The 18,507-nt window shown below is 45.3% G+C and overlaps 1 protein-coding gene across 6 annotated transcripts in view; it reads right to left on the reverse strand.

Moving 5' to 3' along the window:
* The window catches only part of DAB2IP (DAB2 interacting protein), a 242,401-nt gene that overhangs the window by 44,575 nt on the left and 179,319 nt on the right, over positions 1-18,507 (reverse strand). For all 6 annotated transcript variants that reach the window (XR_008933770.1, XM_056860259.1, XM_056860258.1 and 3 more), the window contains one exon: positions 4,311-4,464. Coding sequence is in view for 5 of the 6 variants with exons in the window: in XM_056860259.1 (XP_056716237.1) it covers positions 4,311-4,464 (154 nt within the window). In the remaining variant the exon portion in view is untranslated. The remainder of the gene's footprint in view (positions 1-4,310; positions 4,465-18,507) is intronic.

The following is an 18,507-nucleotide window of genomic DNA, read 5'->3' on the forward strand; positions in this document are numbered from 1 at the left end:
TCCTAATCCCTGTTTACGTTAAAGGAGTTTATGTAGAGCAAAGAGATCCGAATACAAATCCGAAAGTCCCGGGTTTGAATCTCACCTCTGCCACAATCTCACCATGTGGCCTTAGGCAAGCCACTCTTCCTCAGCTCCCTCCCACCAATTTGCAACAGGAATTACTAGACAGGCTTACAACAAGGTAATTACAAGACAAAATGTCAACACTTGAAGGTGCCATACAAACGGCAAAGTAAACAGTATTATTTTAAAAGGGTCAGGAAAATCATGTTGTGCTTATAATCAGCAGAGCATTTAGGTGTAGCTTATGAGCACCACTCAACTTTCAAGCCCACACTCAAGAGATTTCACCAGAAGTATTGCCTAAGTGATTTCTAGTTTCTTGCCCCTTGCTGCAACGCTATGGACCAGCACCTTATTTATTTACAAATTTTATATCCTGCCTTTTTGCCCTCGCAAGGGCCACCGAGGTGGCTAACAATTTCAAACATACACGATAACATAACATTTCAAAACCTTAAAAATCAAACCTTCAAAAAGATACATCATTCAAACAATTTAAAACAGAGTTAATACACATACAAGGACATATTTATTTATTCGGTTTGATTTATGCCCTGCCATAAAAACCATAATTAAAACACTGGTCAGGAAGGAGGGATCACTGAGGGAATGCCAACAAAACAAAAAAGTTTTGTCACCCATTGGTAGAAGATGGCAACAGAAGGGACAGACAAAGCTCCCTGGGAAGAGAATTCCAGAGCTTTGGTGCCATGACTGAGAAGGCCCTTTTCCACGTTGCCACCTGCCTAATCTCAGAAGGCAGACCTGAAGCAGGCTGGGCAGGTTCATAAGGGAGTAGGCGGTCCTTCAGGTATGTTGGTCCCAAACCATACAGGGCCTTAAATGTCAACTCCAGCACCTTGAATTGTGCCTGGAAACAAATTGGGAACCAGAGTAGATGGGCTAAGCCTGGTGTGATATGGTCCCTACGACCCATTTCAGTAAACATCCTGGCTGCAGTATTCTGTACCAACTGAAGTTTCTGAAAACTTCTCAAGGACGTTGCAATAATCTAATCAAGATGTAACTAGGGCATGCACAGAAAAGGCTGCAGCTGGCTAAGCAGTTGTAGCTGGTTTTTCAAAAGCCAAAATGAAACAGAAGGTCTTCAGAAGGTCCAAGAGATAAACCAAATGCTGATTTGGTGTGAGACCACTGTGGATACTTCACCCCCGCCCCCAACACAGCACTAAGGTGAACCAGTCCTGTCTTTGCCTCCATATCTCTGTGGTTTTTGTGGGTCAGGCTAACTTGACATTTCTTCGCCAGAGCTTGTTTTCCAGAACCTCATTCCAATTTTCCTACTTTCTGGTGCTCGTTCTCGAGCGGACGATTGTCACGTCCCTCATCTGCCTTCAATTTCCCCCCAGCCTCCTGCACTCTCGTAGGCTGGCTCTTCAACATTCTCTGCTGCAGCAACACTTGCGGTTTTCTGCCCCTTACGCCGTGTCAGACTGACATCCTGTCCTAACTGGCACGTCTGTCTCCTAACAATAGGACAATATAGAGGCACAGAGATGGAATGAGGAGAATGTCAAGGAAGTTGGGCTATTACTTCAGGGACACCAAGGCTCTCTGCCCAAAAACTCTACAAATGCCAAAACCTCAATTATTGCCAGCAGAATTAGGAACAAGAGTGCTGAACACGTATACAGAGTACTTGGCAAGCATTTAGAAACAAGAGAATTTGGAGAGGTGGAGAAAAGGACAATTCATTCTGGAGGATACTGGACATTTTATTCCCTCATGCTGTTTTATAGATTCTATTAGAGAGCCACTGTGGTGTAGTGCATAGAGTACCGGACTGAGATCTGGGAGACCCAGGTTCAAATCTCCATACTACTCTGGAAGCTTGCTCAAGATCTGGGGTTCACAAGATCTGGTATCAGCAAGGTGTGCCACACTTACCGTATCTTTTCGTGTATAAGACGCCCCCATGTATAAGACGAGCCCTATTTTTTTAACCCAGAATTAAGAAATCAGGGGTCATCTTATACATGGGGGCATGTACAAAATACGGGAGGGGAAGAGAGCGGGGACCATGGGAAGGCTGGTCGCTGGCCAGCCAGGGCAACCGGGCTCTTACCCGCCCACTCTCTTCCCCGGCCATCAGCTGACGGGCGGGGAAGAGAGCGGGACCTTTCGTGTATAAGACGACCCCCAATTTTTTTCTAGTCATTTTTAGAAAAAAAGATTGTCGTATACACGGAAAAATACAGTAATTTAGTTCTGCGACACTAAAATCAACAGGGGCAGCCCCAGCTCAGTAACACAACTCAAATTTCAATAACTCGAAAAATTAAGCAAATATATGCTGATTTTGTGTTTTGCACAAATTATTCAGTGTCTGCCTACAGCAGCTATACAGTGCACAGAAAACTAAATTTCTTGAACACAACAAAATCCTACAAAGCCTCCCCACCAGTTCCTGAGATTTCACAAGGCATTGGCTCACGCTTCCCACTTATAAGTTATTGCTATACCATAAGAACTAGAAACTTGCTTTTTTTAAAGCCAAGATGGAATGTTTAGGGTGCCTTTTGCGGTAGATACTACAATTCACACCTATGTAATGAGAACGCCGAAATAGCGAAATATCTGCAATCCTGGGACAGCCCTTCTTTGCAAAAGGTGCATGCAGCAGCCCCGAATTGTGATCAAATATGCACACGGAGTCACTTTCTACGTGCACAGGCTGATTTGTGGCCATCAAATCATGTCTCAATGCTTAACTTCCCACATGGCCCTTATTCAGAATTGGAGTGACTTTCTTCTTCATCTAACGCACTTGAAAGCAAAAAGGCTGGCTCTCTCCCCTTGACAAGTGTGCAATTTGTGCATTTTCCTGTCTCTGTCAACTTTCTCCAAGCGCTATTCATCCCCCTCATTCTGCCGTCGAGTGACGAACAAAATTGGTAAACAGCTCTGATATTACAGGTGTCAAATCTCTCTTTCGTCTAGCTCCGTTTTATTTTTCTTGAGTGGAACATAATTTAGGCAGCGTGATTTACAAAAGTCTTCTCCTCCTGACCCTCCGTGCTATTGCCGGGAAGATGCAGCTTGCATTCTTTGTGCAGATGTATTTGTCTTTAAAAAGAAATTTCTATTTTGGCCTGTGTGTCCCAGGAAAATCATCTTCCCTTCTCCTTCCCCTTATTTCAATTTCCATCTGCTACTCATTTAAACAGCAGAAGCAACCCAAACACCCAGAATTTTTTTTTATCAAGGTTTTTTTGTTGTTGCCCATATTAACACTACCAAATACTTTAAATGGCAAAAAGGACAGGCTGAAGTTGGTGAGCAAGAGGCACTCTTTATATGTTTGGAGATACTTAAGTTTCATTCACACTTGGGAAGGTGGTGCTAAGTGGACAGGGCTAACTGAGGAAAGGTGGGGTTACTGAGAAGTGATTTCCCCCTTGCTTAATACTACTGAGATGGGGGTCTTGACTAGGACAGCCAGGAACCAGCCCTCAGGTTCACAGAAGGCAAGAAAACCTGCTGCTCTCCTCCAAATCTCAACCTTGCTCATTCCTCCGCCACTTGCCTACCAATCTTCTTGCTGAGGACTACTTTCATTTTGGGGAACTGTTTTGCTGCTGCCTCCAGGCTGTGGAACTCCCTGCCACAGGAGGTACGATTGTCACTATTCTTGGATTTCTGGCCTTGCTTGTTCCGGGGGGCCTTTGAAAATGGAATTTTTAGCTGCTTGGCTGCTTTAGATTTTTGTCTACTGCTGCTTTTATTGCTCTTTGTTGAGGACTATTTTTAATGGCTGTTTGAATACAGTATTAAATTGACTGCGTTGAAAATGAGTATTAATTGCTTGTCTTGGCCATCATCTGTTTTACAGGACCGATGTTTTGGAATTTATATTACTGCATTTTTATATTGGGCACATACCCTACCCACTTCACTCTGCCAAATCTTCTTCCAGACTAAGGGGCCTTCCTCCAACAGAAGGAAGAAGAAGCTCAGTTTCCCTCAGAGGAAGGCTCCTTAAACTTAAGCTTTGCTGAGCAGAATGGGAGGACACATGTCAAAATACAGCTTTTTGTAAGCTGTGTCTGGGGGATCTTTGTGAACAGAAAGGCAAAATACAAGCCCTCAAAATAAATCAGTCATGACTGAGAGATTTGTCTGCTCGAGTTCTGATACGGATGACTGCGTGTGTGTGGATAGGCTCCCCTCTAACCCAGCTCCTCCACCCCGAGAACCTCCAGCAACCGACGCAGGTGGCTTACCTCAAAGCAATAGTCTTGCCCCAAGATGCTGCTGTGAACAGGCTTAATGACTACCTCCTCCTCCATGCTCAGATCAAGGGCATCCACCGCGCTACTGGGACTGAGCAGTGACTCGTGGGAGCGAGATTCCTTCAGCCTCGGCATTAGATGGGATCTAGAGGAGGAAGGAGACAATGACAGACATCAGAAAAGGCCTCATAGAACCAGAGTTGGAAGGGACCACCAGGGTCATCTAGCCCAACCCCCTGCGCAATGCAGGAAATTCTGAACTACCTCCCCCCCCCACACCCCCAGTGACCCCTACTTCATGCCCAAAAGATGGCCAAGGTGCCCTCCCTCTCATGATCTGCCCATGGCTATAGAATCAGCATTGTTGACAGATAGCCATCTAGCCTCTTCTTAAAAACCTCCAGGGAAGGAGAGCTTGCCACCTCCCAAGGAAGCCTGTTCCACTGAGGAACTGTTCTGTTAGAAAATTCTTCCTAATGTCTAGACAGAAACGCTTTTGATTTAATTTCAACCAGCTGGTTCTGGTCTGACCTTCTGGAGCAACAGAAAACAACTCGGCACCATCCTCTATATGACAGCCCTTCAAGTACTTGAAGATAGTTATCATATCCCCTCTCAGTCTTCTCCTCTTCAGGCTAAACATACCCAGCTCCTTCAACCTCTTCTCTATAGAGATCAGAAACGGCACCTCTATGATCAGTTCAATGTTGTGAGCCTCTGTTCACACAGCCCAACGCATAGGTTTTTAATAGCCCTTGACAACAGGACAGGTTGAATGCCAACGCAGCAAAGTTCTTATCATTAGCCACATCTTGGAGCCTACTACATGCTTACTCACACTCACAACCAGCCCAAGATATTCAGAGCTTTGTACAAGCAGAGAAAGAGCAAACCGAAGAGATTTTCTAGCCTCTGGTAGCCATACGTGACTGGTTGGAGTTGGTAGGTCACAGCCAATGCGGGACTATTTTTGTTGGGAGGTTATGTTGGATACTGAGGAGATACCAGGGCAGGTGTTAAAGGAATGATGATGGCTGATGTACATCCACTCCAAGGCTGTGGCTCAGTGGTTGAGCTCCTGCTCTGCATGCAGAAGGTCCCAGGTTCAAGACTCAAAATCTACAGTGAAAATATCAGGTGCTGGGAAAGATCTTTCTCTGCCTGAAATCCTGGGAAGCTGTTCCTGGTCAGAGGAGACAATACTAAACCAGATGAACCAATGCTCTGACTCGGTCTGAGCCAGCTTCATATGTCCATCAGCAAACCACTGTTAATGGATGGGTGTGAATGGCAGAACCCTTCCCTTTAATCCCAAATATCCAGGGCAATTGTTTTAAAATGCAAGAACCACTCTACCAGATTATCTAGGTCCATCTAGTACAGTATCCCATTTCCAACAGTAACCAACCAGCTGCATCTGGGAAATGTACAGGCAGGGTGGAAAGCAATTGTCTTCTATTATTGTATGTCTCCACCATCTGATACAGAGAGCTATACTTTCTTTGAACATGGAGGCTTCATGTAGCTGTCCTGGCTAACAGCCGTTTGTTGACCTGTCCTTCATGAGGTAGGAGCCCCGTGGCGCAAAGTGGTAAGCTGCAGTACTGCAGTCCAAGCTCTGCTCACGACCGGAGTTCGATCCCAACGGAAGTTGGTTTCAGGTAGCCGGCTCAAGGTTGACTCAGCCTTCCATCCTTCTGAGGTCGGTAAAATGAGTACCCAGCTCGCTGGGGGTAAAGGGAAGATGACTGGGGAAGGCACTGGCAAACCACCCCGTAAACTAAAGTCTGCCTAGGAAATGTTGGGATGTGACGTCACCCCATGGGTCAGGAATGACCCAGTGCTTGCACAGGGGACCTTTACCTTACTACCTACGTGAAGGTTTCTTGTCCTTTTTCAAAACCTGCCTTTGCATCTTGTGACAGCAAATTCCGTAAGTTAATTATGTTCCTTTTGTCCGCCATATACCTGCTGCCAGTCAGTTTTGACTGGTGATCCCAAGTCCTACTATTATGTGAGAAAATTCTTTTCACACCGACCATCATTTTATACACCTCCATCATGTCCCTCTTATCTACCTTTTAAACCTCAGTCTCTTATTCATTTTTTGAAGTGCAATCGTTGAGATGGCCCTGCGGTTGTATAATAATGACAGGGTTATTTGTCAATATAGTTTTGCTGCTGCAAGAATTGTAATAACTAAAGTTTGGAAGCAAGTGAATAAACCTTCAATTTGTGACTGGAGAGAGAAATTATGGATGTATATGAGGATGGCCAAATTAACCGAATTCCTACATGGAAAAGATATGGAAGAATTTAAAAAAACTTGGGCAAAGACCGTCATATATTGGGATAAACTGGCAAAAATGGATTTTACTACTTTAATTAGTGAGTTATAGAAACTAGTTTTAATATCTTTATATTTTACTGTTAATAGATATTTTTAAAACTGTTAAGACACTTCTTCGGAAGTCGGGTGACGGGTCACTTTTTTAAGGTGGGTGGAGGGTCAAAGGGGTATCTTTTTGGTCTTTATAATTTTGTAACTATGAATGTATTAATAAGTATATACAGATACTCTTTTGTATTTCCTTTTGTTAATTTTTTATATATATTATTTTTATTGTATGTGTTTGTTTTTGTTTTATGTTTTATGTTATACAAATTAATAAAAATTTATAAAAAGAAAAAAAAAAGAGATGGCCCTGTAATCAGCACATGTTCAGAATCACTTCTCATCTGACATCACTGTTGAGATTATCTAGCTCCTTGCATTTACCAGAAACACGATTCCGGTGCTGAATCCATGGGGTGCAGCTCTTGCTCAAAATGAGATCTGCTAATATAATTCAACTGCAGTTTGCATCTCAAGGCAATTGTGGGGGGGCCCTCTGGAAGCTATACTATGATTATGTAACAAAATAATGTATGTGTAGAGAGTATGTAGATGGAAAACTTGTTATAATAATAAGTAACTCTCTTCTCAGTTTAAAAAACTATATATTTCAGGTATTACAAGATATCATGTTGACTATGCTAGCAGATACATATAGATATCGGTATATATTTCAAGCCCTGACCTGGATGGCCCAGGCTAGCCTGATCTCGTCAGATCTCAGAAGCTAAGCAGGGTCAGCCCTGGTTAGTATTTGGATGGGAGACCACCAAGGAAGTCCAGGGTTGCTGTGCAGAGGAAGGCACTGGCAAAAACCACCTCTGTTAGCCTCTTGCCTTGAAAACCCCCATATGGGGTTGCCATAAGTCGGCTGTGACTTGACGGCACTTTACACACACACACACACATTTCAAGAATCAATAATAATTCAGCAGTGTTGTTTACAGTTTAGATACTGGTCAAGAGGCTTAGTAACTGGTATTAGTATATTAATATACCGTATATACTTGCGTATAAGCCAAGTTTTTCAGCCCAAAAAAAGGGCTGAAAAAGCCGGCCTCGGCTTATACGTGGGTCAATACGGTAGAGGGAGGAGGGAGGGAGGAGGGAACTTACCGCCGCCGCTGGGCCCGCGTCGTTTCCTGCCGCCAGGAGCGGCCCCCTGCAGCTGCGCGGAGGCTGCCCTGGCCCCCGCCCGGCCGCGCCGCCGCTTTCTGGGGCCGGGAGCGGCCTCCTGCGGCGGCGCAGAGGCTGCCCCGGCCCCGCCCGGCCATGCCGCCGCTTCCTGGGGCTGGGAGCCGCCTCCTGCGCCGGCGCAGAGGCTGCCCCGGCCCCGCCCGGCCGTGCCGCCGCTTCCTGGGGCCTGGGGTGGCCTCCTGCAATTGCAGGGAGGCTGCCCCAGCCCCTGCCGGGTGCACCACCGCCGCCACCAGGGCCGCACCGCTTGCTCCCGGGAGCCCGTCAGGTAAGTCTGCGGCGGGGGGAGGGGTTATAAGCCAACCCTCGGCTTATACGCGGGTGCCTAATTTTCCCCCATTTTTGGGGAGAAATTAGGCACCTCGGCTTATACGCGGGTCGGCTTATACACGGGTATATACGGTAATATCAATTAAGTTTTGTAATGCACAGATATAGGTTTGAGTATAAATGTTTATATTTTTGCTATATTACAGATTAATTTGTTTGTTAAGACTTAAATATTAGTACTAGACAGCTTAGAATGAATTTGTTCTGCTCTGTTTGGCATTTGATGAGGATCTTGTTGCAGGCTTGGAGTACTGATTATGTATGAGGAGTGTATGTTTTGTGTTGCATGTGTGTTGTATGTTGTTTTAAAAAGAATAAAAAATTAAAAAAAATTAAAAAGGCAATTGGGGGGCAGAAGGGCACTCTGAGATCCTTTTCCTTCAGCCTGTGAGTAAAGGAAACTGTCTCCAGAATGCCTGGCCCGCCTGGCGGCTCAGGACAAAGACGGGAATAGCGATTAGGCCGGGCAACAATGACATGCAGAAAGAATGGGCATTGTTGTGGTCCCCAACCTACTTAAAACAACAAATACCCAAGACAGCAATCGGTTGCAAACAAATTCACTGGTGAAAATAAGAAGCACAAGCCATGGCTGATTCACACCCAGCCATCCTCTCCCACCCTTACTCCTTGCTTGGACCCCAACCAGGTCCTTTTTAAAACACAGTCTGGGTGCCAGGGATGACGAAGTACAAAATTAGGGCTTTTGCATTAGTGTACAGGGGTTGAAAGAGGGCCTCTACACTGTAAGTGGGGGACTAGAGGTGTGAAGCCCTGAGGGCCCTAATGGGTTCCCTCTCAATTTTTCTAAAGGAAAAATTGGGAAGTTTGGGGAAGCACTAAAAAAACTATCAAACATATTTCTCTCTTCTTGAATGAGTGGAATGTGCTAAGATAGCATACAGTCTAGAAGCATGCAGCTGTTCGCAGAAAATTAGGACATTAATGTTTCTAAATTCCATAAGTATCACAATTAATACCATTCTATATGCTAACCAAGTTAAAATGATGAATTTTATATTGCAAGGTTAGGTTTGAGAGGAAAGTTTTTTGGTTTTTTTGCTGTCAAGTCACAGCCGATTTACTGCAACCCCATACGGTTTTCAAGGCAAGAGATGTTCAGAGACGGTTTGCCATTGCCTGCCTCCGCATAGTGACCCTGCTATTCTTTGGTGGTCTCCCGTCCAAATACTTACCAGGGCCAACTCGCTTAGCTTTTGAGATCTGCCAAGATCAGGCTAGCCTAGGCTATCCAGGTCAGGGCAAGTACATATTGCACATATTTAAATCCTCTGCCAATGTCAGAAAAAAATCCATTTTTTTCTCCCATAGCATGAAATTTTACATCTCTAGTGGGGACTTGAGTTGCCAACCTCCAGGTACTAGCTGAAGATCTCCTGCTATTACAACTGATCTCTAGCCGATAGAGATCAATTCACCTAAGGAAAATGGCACCTTTGGCAATTGGACTATATGGCATTGAAGTCCTTCCCCAAACCCTGCCCCTCCTTAGGCTCCACCCCAAAAACCTCCCGCCAGTTGCAAAGAAGGACCTGGCAACCCTAGTGGGGACACATCACGAGAACATGATGGTGAATTGGTTGACCTGAGAAGAACCATCCCGATGAATGAGACAAGGGGAAAGTCACTGATCAATTGCATTGCAATGGGCTGGGCTGGCCCCCAGTTGGAACATGGACACTTAAGGGTACCAGGAGCAGCAACCAATGCTTAGTAAGGGCGCCAAAAAGCTATGGGAAGGGCAGCACTGGACTCCTACCCTCCATGTTGATGATATCATGAGAGTAGCTACTCTCAGACTTTCATTAGAACTGCAGCTCTTATTGTGTCAGGCCAAAAATGCTGTCCAATCCATCTCCCCCCTGCTTGTTCCTAGCATCCATCAAGAAAGACTGCATCTGGACCTGGAGGTTCTACTTAGCTCTGAGGGCTAACAAATGTTCGACAGGCCTCTCCTCCACGGATTTGCCTAATCTATTTTAAAAGCCATCGAATCCAAGCACCATCACCATATCTGGTGGCAGAGAACCCCACAGGCTGCATGGTGCTAAGAATTACTTTCCTCCTGTCCGCCTCCTTGCACTGAGTGGCCCCAAGTTCTAGCATTCTAGAGTGAACCTTCTCTCTCCATAGACAGGAACTGTGGGTAGACTCTGATGAAATTTGTGCATGTGTTAGGTTTGCCATACTGGGTTGCTGTTTCAAGACACAACTCTCTCTCCCACACACACACATACAAAATAAACCCCAAATCACTCCCTGTACCTCATTCACCTCTGCACAACTAGAACCACAAATTCACCTGCAAGACAGCCAACACTTAGGCCATTTATGCATGGTCAATTTTGATGCTGGCTCAAAGCTTTTTAAAATGCAACTTTAAAAATGCCTATTCACGGTCCCGACGCAAAAGGAGAAATTCCACCCCCACCCGCCTGCTCCTTTGTTCCTGTTTGCATAGCCATTAGCATGTGCATAGCTAACGCGCCATTGTGATTTTGCATGATTCCTTCGGAGGGGATTCTTCGCAGTGGGGGGCGGAGCAAACACCAAAGGTCGCGTTAAATGGGCTCTTAAGTAAGGCAAAGCAGGTATGCGCCGGTTTCGCAGCCACTTCCAGAATGACGGTTCAGCGTGAAAAATAAAAAATATATATGCGGGACATTTCAACCTGGAACACACTGCTAATTACCAAGCATAAATGGGTCTGAGTTCATAATGGCCATGAGTCTTGCCATTCCCTTTTGGGGGAAGCCAAACTCACCTGGAGAATATGGGGTGCCAAGCTGTAACCCCTGCTACCCCATGGGCAGTCAAGACTTGCCTTGCTCCGATCCAGAGAACCTCGGAGAAGCAGTCACTCGCTGCACCGTTACGCAAAGTCATTTAAACATTATTTCAGCAGACTGTGTTTATGGCACTTTGATGAAGTAGCAAAAAGAGAAACGTCTCTGCCCCAAGGAGGCTTGTCTATGTTTGGAGAGACGGAAAATGCAAGACTGAAAAGGAGAGGGAAGGATGAACCAGAGCATACAAAATGATTTGGGGAAGGAGGGCCAAGGCAGGGGTTAAGCTTTTCTGGACTCCTCTCCGTGTCCCCTCCCTCCTCTTCCACTCTCTAATAAAGAAATTCTCCCCTCCCTTACCCCTCCCCAGGCTTCATCCAAAAGGGAAGTCCAGCCCCACGATGCCTCTCAGCTGTGACCTGCCACAGAACATCTGCTGCTGCAGGAGAAATCACTCTCGCTGGGTGTCTCCATGCAGAAAGGCTGTTTTTTTAAAAAGCCCAACGTACACACGGCAGCGTTCCCACCCCCCTTTGCTGCTACCACCAGGCTTCCCTCTCCTTGTCCTGCCCATCCCAGCCTTTTGCGCCGCTCGCTTCCCTCTCACACTGCCAAACCAGCAAAGGCACACGCATTGTGAGCATTGAGCTGGGCTCCTGAGGCTCCTGATTGGCTGCCCTGTAGCTGGGTAAGGGAGCCACATCTGCCGTAAATGTCAACATCGGTATATACTTGCAAGTGAGCACCCGCTACGGAGGCCTGACACGCAGCTCGCTCCTCGGCGTGCGCGCCACAGAACACGGCGCATTAATCCAGAGGCAGCAGCGCTGCCGCTTCCATTGGGAGGTGCTTAAGTGACAACCCAAAGTCTGTGGTGATTAGTGAGGAAGCAGAGACGGTGCATGGTGCTCAGGATGGCAAAATCCTAAGGAGAGCACAAAAACCTCAAAAGGGGTCTCTCCAAACTGGGTGAATGAACAGCAGACAAACTGAGGATCAAAGTAAGTGTAAAGTGAATTATATCAAAGCACCCACCTGACTTTACATAGACACTGATGTGAGTCTGCATTGGTGATGACGGTCCAGGACTGAGGTCTTGGGGTTGCAGTGGACAGGTCCATGAAAATGCACAGTAGCAGTGGCCATTTATGCAGGGTCAATTTTGATGCTCGCTCAAAGCTCTTTTAAAAAAATGTGACCTTTAAAATGCCTATTCATGGTCCCGACACAAAAGGAGAAATTCCACCCCCCCCTCGCCTGCTCCTTCGTTCCTCCGTTTGCATAGCCATTAGCAACCGCAGTAATGCGCGGCTGTGATTTTGCATACTTCCTTGAGAGGATTCTTCGAGCTGGGGGCGGAGCAAACACAAAAGGTCGCGTTAAAGGGGCTCTTAAGAAATGCGAAGCAGGTATGCACCGGCTTTGCAGTCACTTCCTAAATGACAGTTCAGCGTGAAAACTAAAAAAAATACAAAAAATACACGGGGCACTTCAGCCTGGACAGCTAATTACAGAGCATAAATGGCCAGTGGAAAAAAAGGGCAATTTCCATGCTGGGGATTATTAGGAAAGGGATTGAAAATGAAATGGCTAATATTGTCAGCCCCTTGTATAGATCTATAATGTTGTGACTGCATTTGGAATACAATGCACAATTCTGTTTGCTGGTACAAGGGTATTGTACCACTGGAAAACATGCAGAAGAGCAAAATCAAAGTGATTAAGACAATGAAGCATCTTCCGTATGACAAAAGGCTAAGGAGTTTGCGGTGTTTTAGTTCAGAGAAAAGACAACTAAGTGAAATATGACAGGTTTATAAAGTGCAAGGAAGAGAATAATAGTACAATTAATTTTTCTGGTGGTAGATTCAGCAAGGACAGAAAAACAGTGCATACCAATTTTTTCCTATTTCTATTACAAAATTGATAATTTTATCGAAGTTATGAATCACAATATAAAATAGGGAAGGGTATAAATTTTAAACAATAGCTATATCACATTAAAGGATCCAAATCTATTCATATTTATTTTAAAATGTATATGCCTGCCTCTCTCCCAAACAACTGGGAACCAAGGTAACAGATTTAAAATAATACAAATCACAAAGTTTTTTTTAAAGCACCTGTTAAAAAGCTGCTGAAACCTTACAAATCACATCCCACCCCTGCCCCTAAAAGTGAACAAGCCACAGAAGCTGTCAAGAGACCCTAAAAGTTCTCTTACGAAGGAAAGCACCCCTGAATGTAAGATGACCCCCCTAAAAAAGTTATAAACCCTAGAATTTTTTTTACTACAGATAACTGTAACCTGTGTGCAAATGTAAGACAATGCACTTGCTTTTTGATGGCATACCTAGGAAAAAAACCTAGTCTTAAAAAGGTAAAGGTAGTCCCCTGTGCAAGCACCAGGTCATTCCTGACCCATGGTGTGATGTCACATCCCAACGTTTATTAGGCAGACTACGTTTACAGGGTTGTTTGCCACTGCTTTCCCCAGTCATCTACACTTCACCCCAAGTGAGCTGGGTACTCATTTTACCGACCTCAAAAGGATGGAAGGCTGAGTCAACCTTGAGCTGGCTACCTGAAACCGACTTCCGTCGGGATCGAACTCAGGTCGCGAGCAGAGCTTGGACTGCAGCACTGCAGCTTACCACTGTGCGCCACGGGGCTCTTGCACTGGAGTAAATACTGTATATCTATCAAAGTTAATAAAAAGAATCCAACTTTGAAAGAACTCTGGTCTTCACTGTGTTCTTCCCTCTATTATGGGCACATAGTCTTAACTTAGACATCTCTGCTGCTTTTAAGATACATTGAAGGAGAGCTGAGGATAGAAAGCTTGATTTAAAAAAAGGAGCTGAGGAACACCATCTTGAAGCAATATGAATCTCTGCCATTAGCAAGAAGAGTCAAACCAGTTCATAACGTCTCACACAGTGCAGTCCAAAACCAATTTACACCTTTCTAAATCTATTAAAGTTAACTGGCTTAAAAGGGTTAACTCTGCTTCACTTTGGGCATCCAAAATCCTAACAGCACGCTTACTGGATTATACAAAAGATGTTCTTGTTTAATTAACTGAATTGTATATCCTATATTGCCCTGACCTGGATGGGCCAGGCTAGCCTGATCTCGTCAGATCTCAGAAGCTAAGCAGGGGCAGCCCTGGTTAGTATTTCGATGGGAGACCACCAAAGAATACCAGGGTTGCTGTGCTGAGGAAGGCACTGGAAAACCACCTCTGTTAGTCTCTTGCCATGAAAACCCCAAAAAGGAGTCACCATAAGGAGTCACCAGCTGCGACTTGACGGCACTTTACACACACACACCCTACATTCCCCCACAAAAACTCTGATCTTGAGGCATGTCCACCATGTGTTTGTTTAATCTGCTGAGATTTTTCTACACTATCAGTCTACCAACAAGTTTCTGTTGCATTTTTACAAACCTTACTCAACTGTGAAGGTGCAAGGATACCACTGGGGCACGGTTTTTTAATGGGTTTCTTTAAAATTAACACAGGGCAAGGCTGCAGGACCTTTTTTCCCCCAGTGATGAATAAAGGGATTACACTGAGTGACAGTACAATCCTATGGATGTTTATTTAGAAGTCCCGTTTATTCAATGGGGCTTATTTCCAGGCAAGCGTTTTTAGGATTACAGCCTAACTTGGAGACTTCACTACCGCCAGATGTAGTAATGCCACTAGCTGGGATGGCTTTAAAAACAGGGGAGACGTATCAATGGGTATCAGCAATGACAGCAAAATCAAAAGAGTTTCCACCTAGACATTAGGAATAATTTCTAATGGAGTGGTTCCTCAGTGGAACGGGCTTCTTCGGGAGGTGGTAAGCGCTCCTTCCCTGGAGGTTTTTAAGAAGAGGTTAGATGGCCATCTGTCAGCAATGCTGATTCTATAACCTTAGGCAGATGATGAGAGGGAAGGCATCTTGGCCATCTTCTGGGCATGGAGTAGGGGTCAGTGGGGGTTTGGGGGGGAGGTAGTTGTGAATTTCCTGCATTGTGCAGGGGGTTGGACTAGATGACCCTGGTGGTCCCTTCCAACTCTATGATTCTATGAAAAAACAAAACAAAACACCCAGATCTACTCTCAGCACCTGCACTTTCCAGATTTCAGCTGCCCTAATAAAACTTCTGTCAATCTCCAGAAAGAATTGCCTTCACGTCAATCTCCCTGGCAGCCACCCATTTCATAGCTGGAGTTCAGGCAGTGTCTGTAAGGCACGTACGTGCCACTATAATCGGAAAGTGCAGATGCTGAGCAGCGCAGATTACAATGCCTGACGGCGTGCTCCAGCCAATTGGATGAATGATTACAGGACTGTACTGGGGCTCACAGCCTTTGCTTTGTAGATATCCAGGCTGAAACCTCACCCCTGTCACTCCTGCAAACAGAGATGCTTTCTCAAGTCCGTCCAACCCCTGGTCAAGCACATATACAAGACAAGGTCCTCGGACATGTCGACAGACCTTAATCTCCACCCCCCCCCCAAAAAAAAGAGGATGGCACAATTGGAGAAATATGATCCAAAAAGGAGCTGATGGGAAGACCAGAATCCAATATTTGCAAATACAGGTTGAGTACCCCCTATCTGAAATGCTTGGGATCAGAAGTGTTTCGGATTTGGGAACATTTCCGATTTTGGAATATTTGCAATATACATAATGAGATATCTTGAGGCTGGGACCCAAGTCTAAACACAAAATTAATTTATGTTTTATATACACCTTATACACATAGCCTGAAAGTAATTTTATACAATATCTTTAATAATTTTGTGCATGAGACAAAGTTTGTGTACACTGAACCATCACTATCTCAGCCACTATCACTATCTCAGCCACTCACTACCGAGCAGAGAATAAGCGTGGAAAAGTTTTGGATTTTCGGATAAGGGATACACAACCTGTAACAGCAACGCTAAATATTTATAAAGAGCTTTAAGATGTTCAAAGTGAATCAAGTTTGACGCTGCGCAATACGGATTCTCTCAAAATGTCTATAAATGTGTTAAAGACCAGCCTTCTCTCTGGGCATGCACAAAGTGCTGCTGCTGCTCCAGTTCAGTGGGCGCTGTGAACCAGGAAGTCCTTGGCACGAATCTAGCTTCTGCACCAATTCACTGCACAGACCCAGGAAAACCACTGTTCTCTCAGCTTTGCCCTCACCTACATCTACAATATGGAGATTACTATTAATGACTACCCCATCATTTCCCAAGAAACTAACCTGACACTGACAGACAGAGTAACATGGTCCAATAGGCTGGGAGGCTGTAGGACACAGGCTTGGGAGGATCCAAGAGAGCCAGCATGGTATGGTGGTTAAGAGCGGTGGTTTGGAATGGTGGACTGTAATCTGGAGAACTGGGTTTGATTCCCCACTCCTCCACATGAGTGGCGGACGCTAACCTGGTGAACCTTGGCTTCCCCACTCCTACCTATGAGGCCAGCTGGGTGACCTTGGGCTAGTCACAGTTTTCTCAGCCCCACCTACCTCACAGGGTGTCTATTGTGGGGAGGGGAAGGTGATTGTAAGCCGGTTCGATTCTTCCTTAAGTGGCAGAGAAAGTTGGCATGTAAAAACCAACTCTTCTTCTTCTGGGCTGAGAAAGGTCTTTCCCACTTGCCACCTTCTGTACCAATGAGCTACAAAGCTTTATGCCACCAAGCTCAGCATTACTTACACTGACTGGCAGTGGCTCTCCCTCGACAGTCTGAACCTGAGATCCGTTTTTACTGGGAGTGAATCAGGGACCTTCTACAAGCTAGGTAGGTGTTCTAATGTTGAGCTACAGCTCTTCCCCAACAGCGATCTCGCATAATTACTTTAAGGGGAAAAGGCCCTTTCCAAGCTCAGAAACATCCACTCCCCGAAGGCAACATACTTTCCCAGTAAATCAATCACCCAACTCCTTCTTGACACATCCATCCTTCTTTCTGACTTCCAGAGAAAGTTCACTCTTGATGGATGACTCTTTGGCTACTTATAAAGGTAACCTAGGAGACCAAGGAGCACCCAGCAGCGGCAAGATGCGTCCTGCCCATACCTCGAGCCACTGCTTAGCAGCGACCTCCTTGGGATGACACAAAACGCTTTTGTTCCGAGCACTTGCTCAGGGTGTGCGTGTCACACAACGCAGCGGTAAACCATTTCAGCAGGGAGACAGGTCGCTAAAAGGCAGGACACGGATATCTGCCGGTCCATTTGGGGTCAAACCTGGAGGCCCTGCCGATTAGGCAACAGCTCAATGGGCTACTGAGAGGCTGTGTGGTACAGCGGCTACAGTGTCAGGCCAGTACTTGGGGTGGGGGGCGCCTTGTTCAAAGAATCCCCACACAGCCAGGAAACTCGCTGTGTGACCTTGGACTTGTCATCCTCTGTCAGCTGGAGATCAGTTGAATTAGCAGGAGATCTCCAGCTAGTACCTGGAGGTTAAGGAGGAAAAAAGACACCTCTGTACAATTATCTGGAAGATAAGGAACTCAGTACAGGAGCGAATATGTTAGAAAATAGCAAAATGTATTGCAACTATGTACAATTGTTTAAATGACCATCAACATACACAGACAACTAGTGTCCAAAGCAACAAGTAAGTGGTAAGTAAAGGTGAGTAGACTTCAATTAATAGTCATTCTATAATATTCTTTTTCCACAGAAGCAGGTATTGATGGATGAAAGGGTGTCAGCAGACAAAAGTTCTCCAAGAGGATACGATCGTTTCAAAGTCACATCTTCATCAGTCCTTCATTACAAAAGTCTCATAATTTCCTATGTGATCATCCATATCAGACAGTCCCCGTAGGGTAAATTTTTCAAGGTATTGCAATAATAAATATCCCAAGCAGAGTAAAATACAGAGATCCTTCTACCAGGGGTATTCTAACATATTCGCTCCTGTACTGAGTACCTGGAGGTTGGCAACCCTAGACGTCAGCCAGCAACGACACTCACTCAGTGGCTCGAGCCAGGTATGATATGCTAAATATGGCTCTTCTGAGGACTGTTCCCCATGGCACCTGTCCCATGTTCCAGGGAAGTGGACAATTTTTTTAGGGAACTGGAATAATTTCATCATTACATCAGGCCCAAGATAAAATTCTTATTTTTAAAAACACAACTCGCCCATGACGATTTTATCAAGGTTGTGCAGATGTGGGGAGGGGGGTTGTGTTGGAGGCTGGGCCAACATATGCAAATGAATAAGGTGGTGGAATGAAGCATAATCCCTGTGGAATGCTACTCCATGAAACAAAACTCCCACTGGTGGGGACAGATAACACTAGATGCTCAGAGGTATACTGGTAATTGAAAAGATTATATTATATATTATTGGAGTGGAATGCAGGGCATGCAATAGTCACATGGCTCTTTTGGTTGATAGAATTGCAAATGTGGCTCTCCCTGATTTGCAGAGTGAGTACCACTGTATTA

The sequence above is a fragment of the Euleptes europaea genome, chromosome 14, assembly GCF_029931775.1.
Source record: "Euleptes europaea isolate rEulEur1 chromosome 14, rEulEur1.hap1, whole genome shotgun sequence".
Classification (NCBI taxonomy): domain Eukaryota; kingdom Metazoa; phylum Chordata; class Lepidosauria; order Squamata; family Sphaerodactylidae; genus Euleptes; species Euleptes europaea.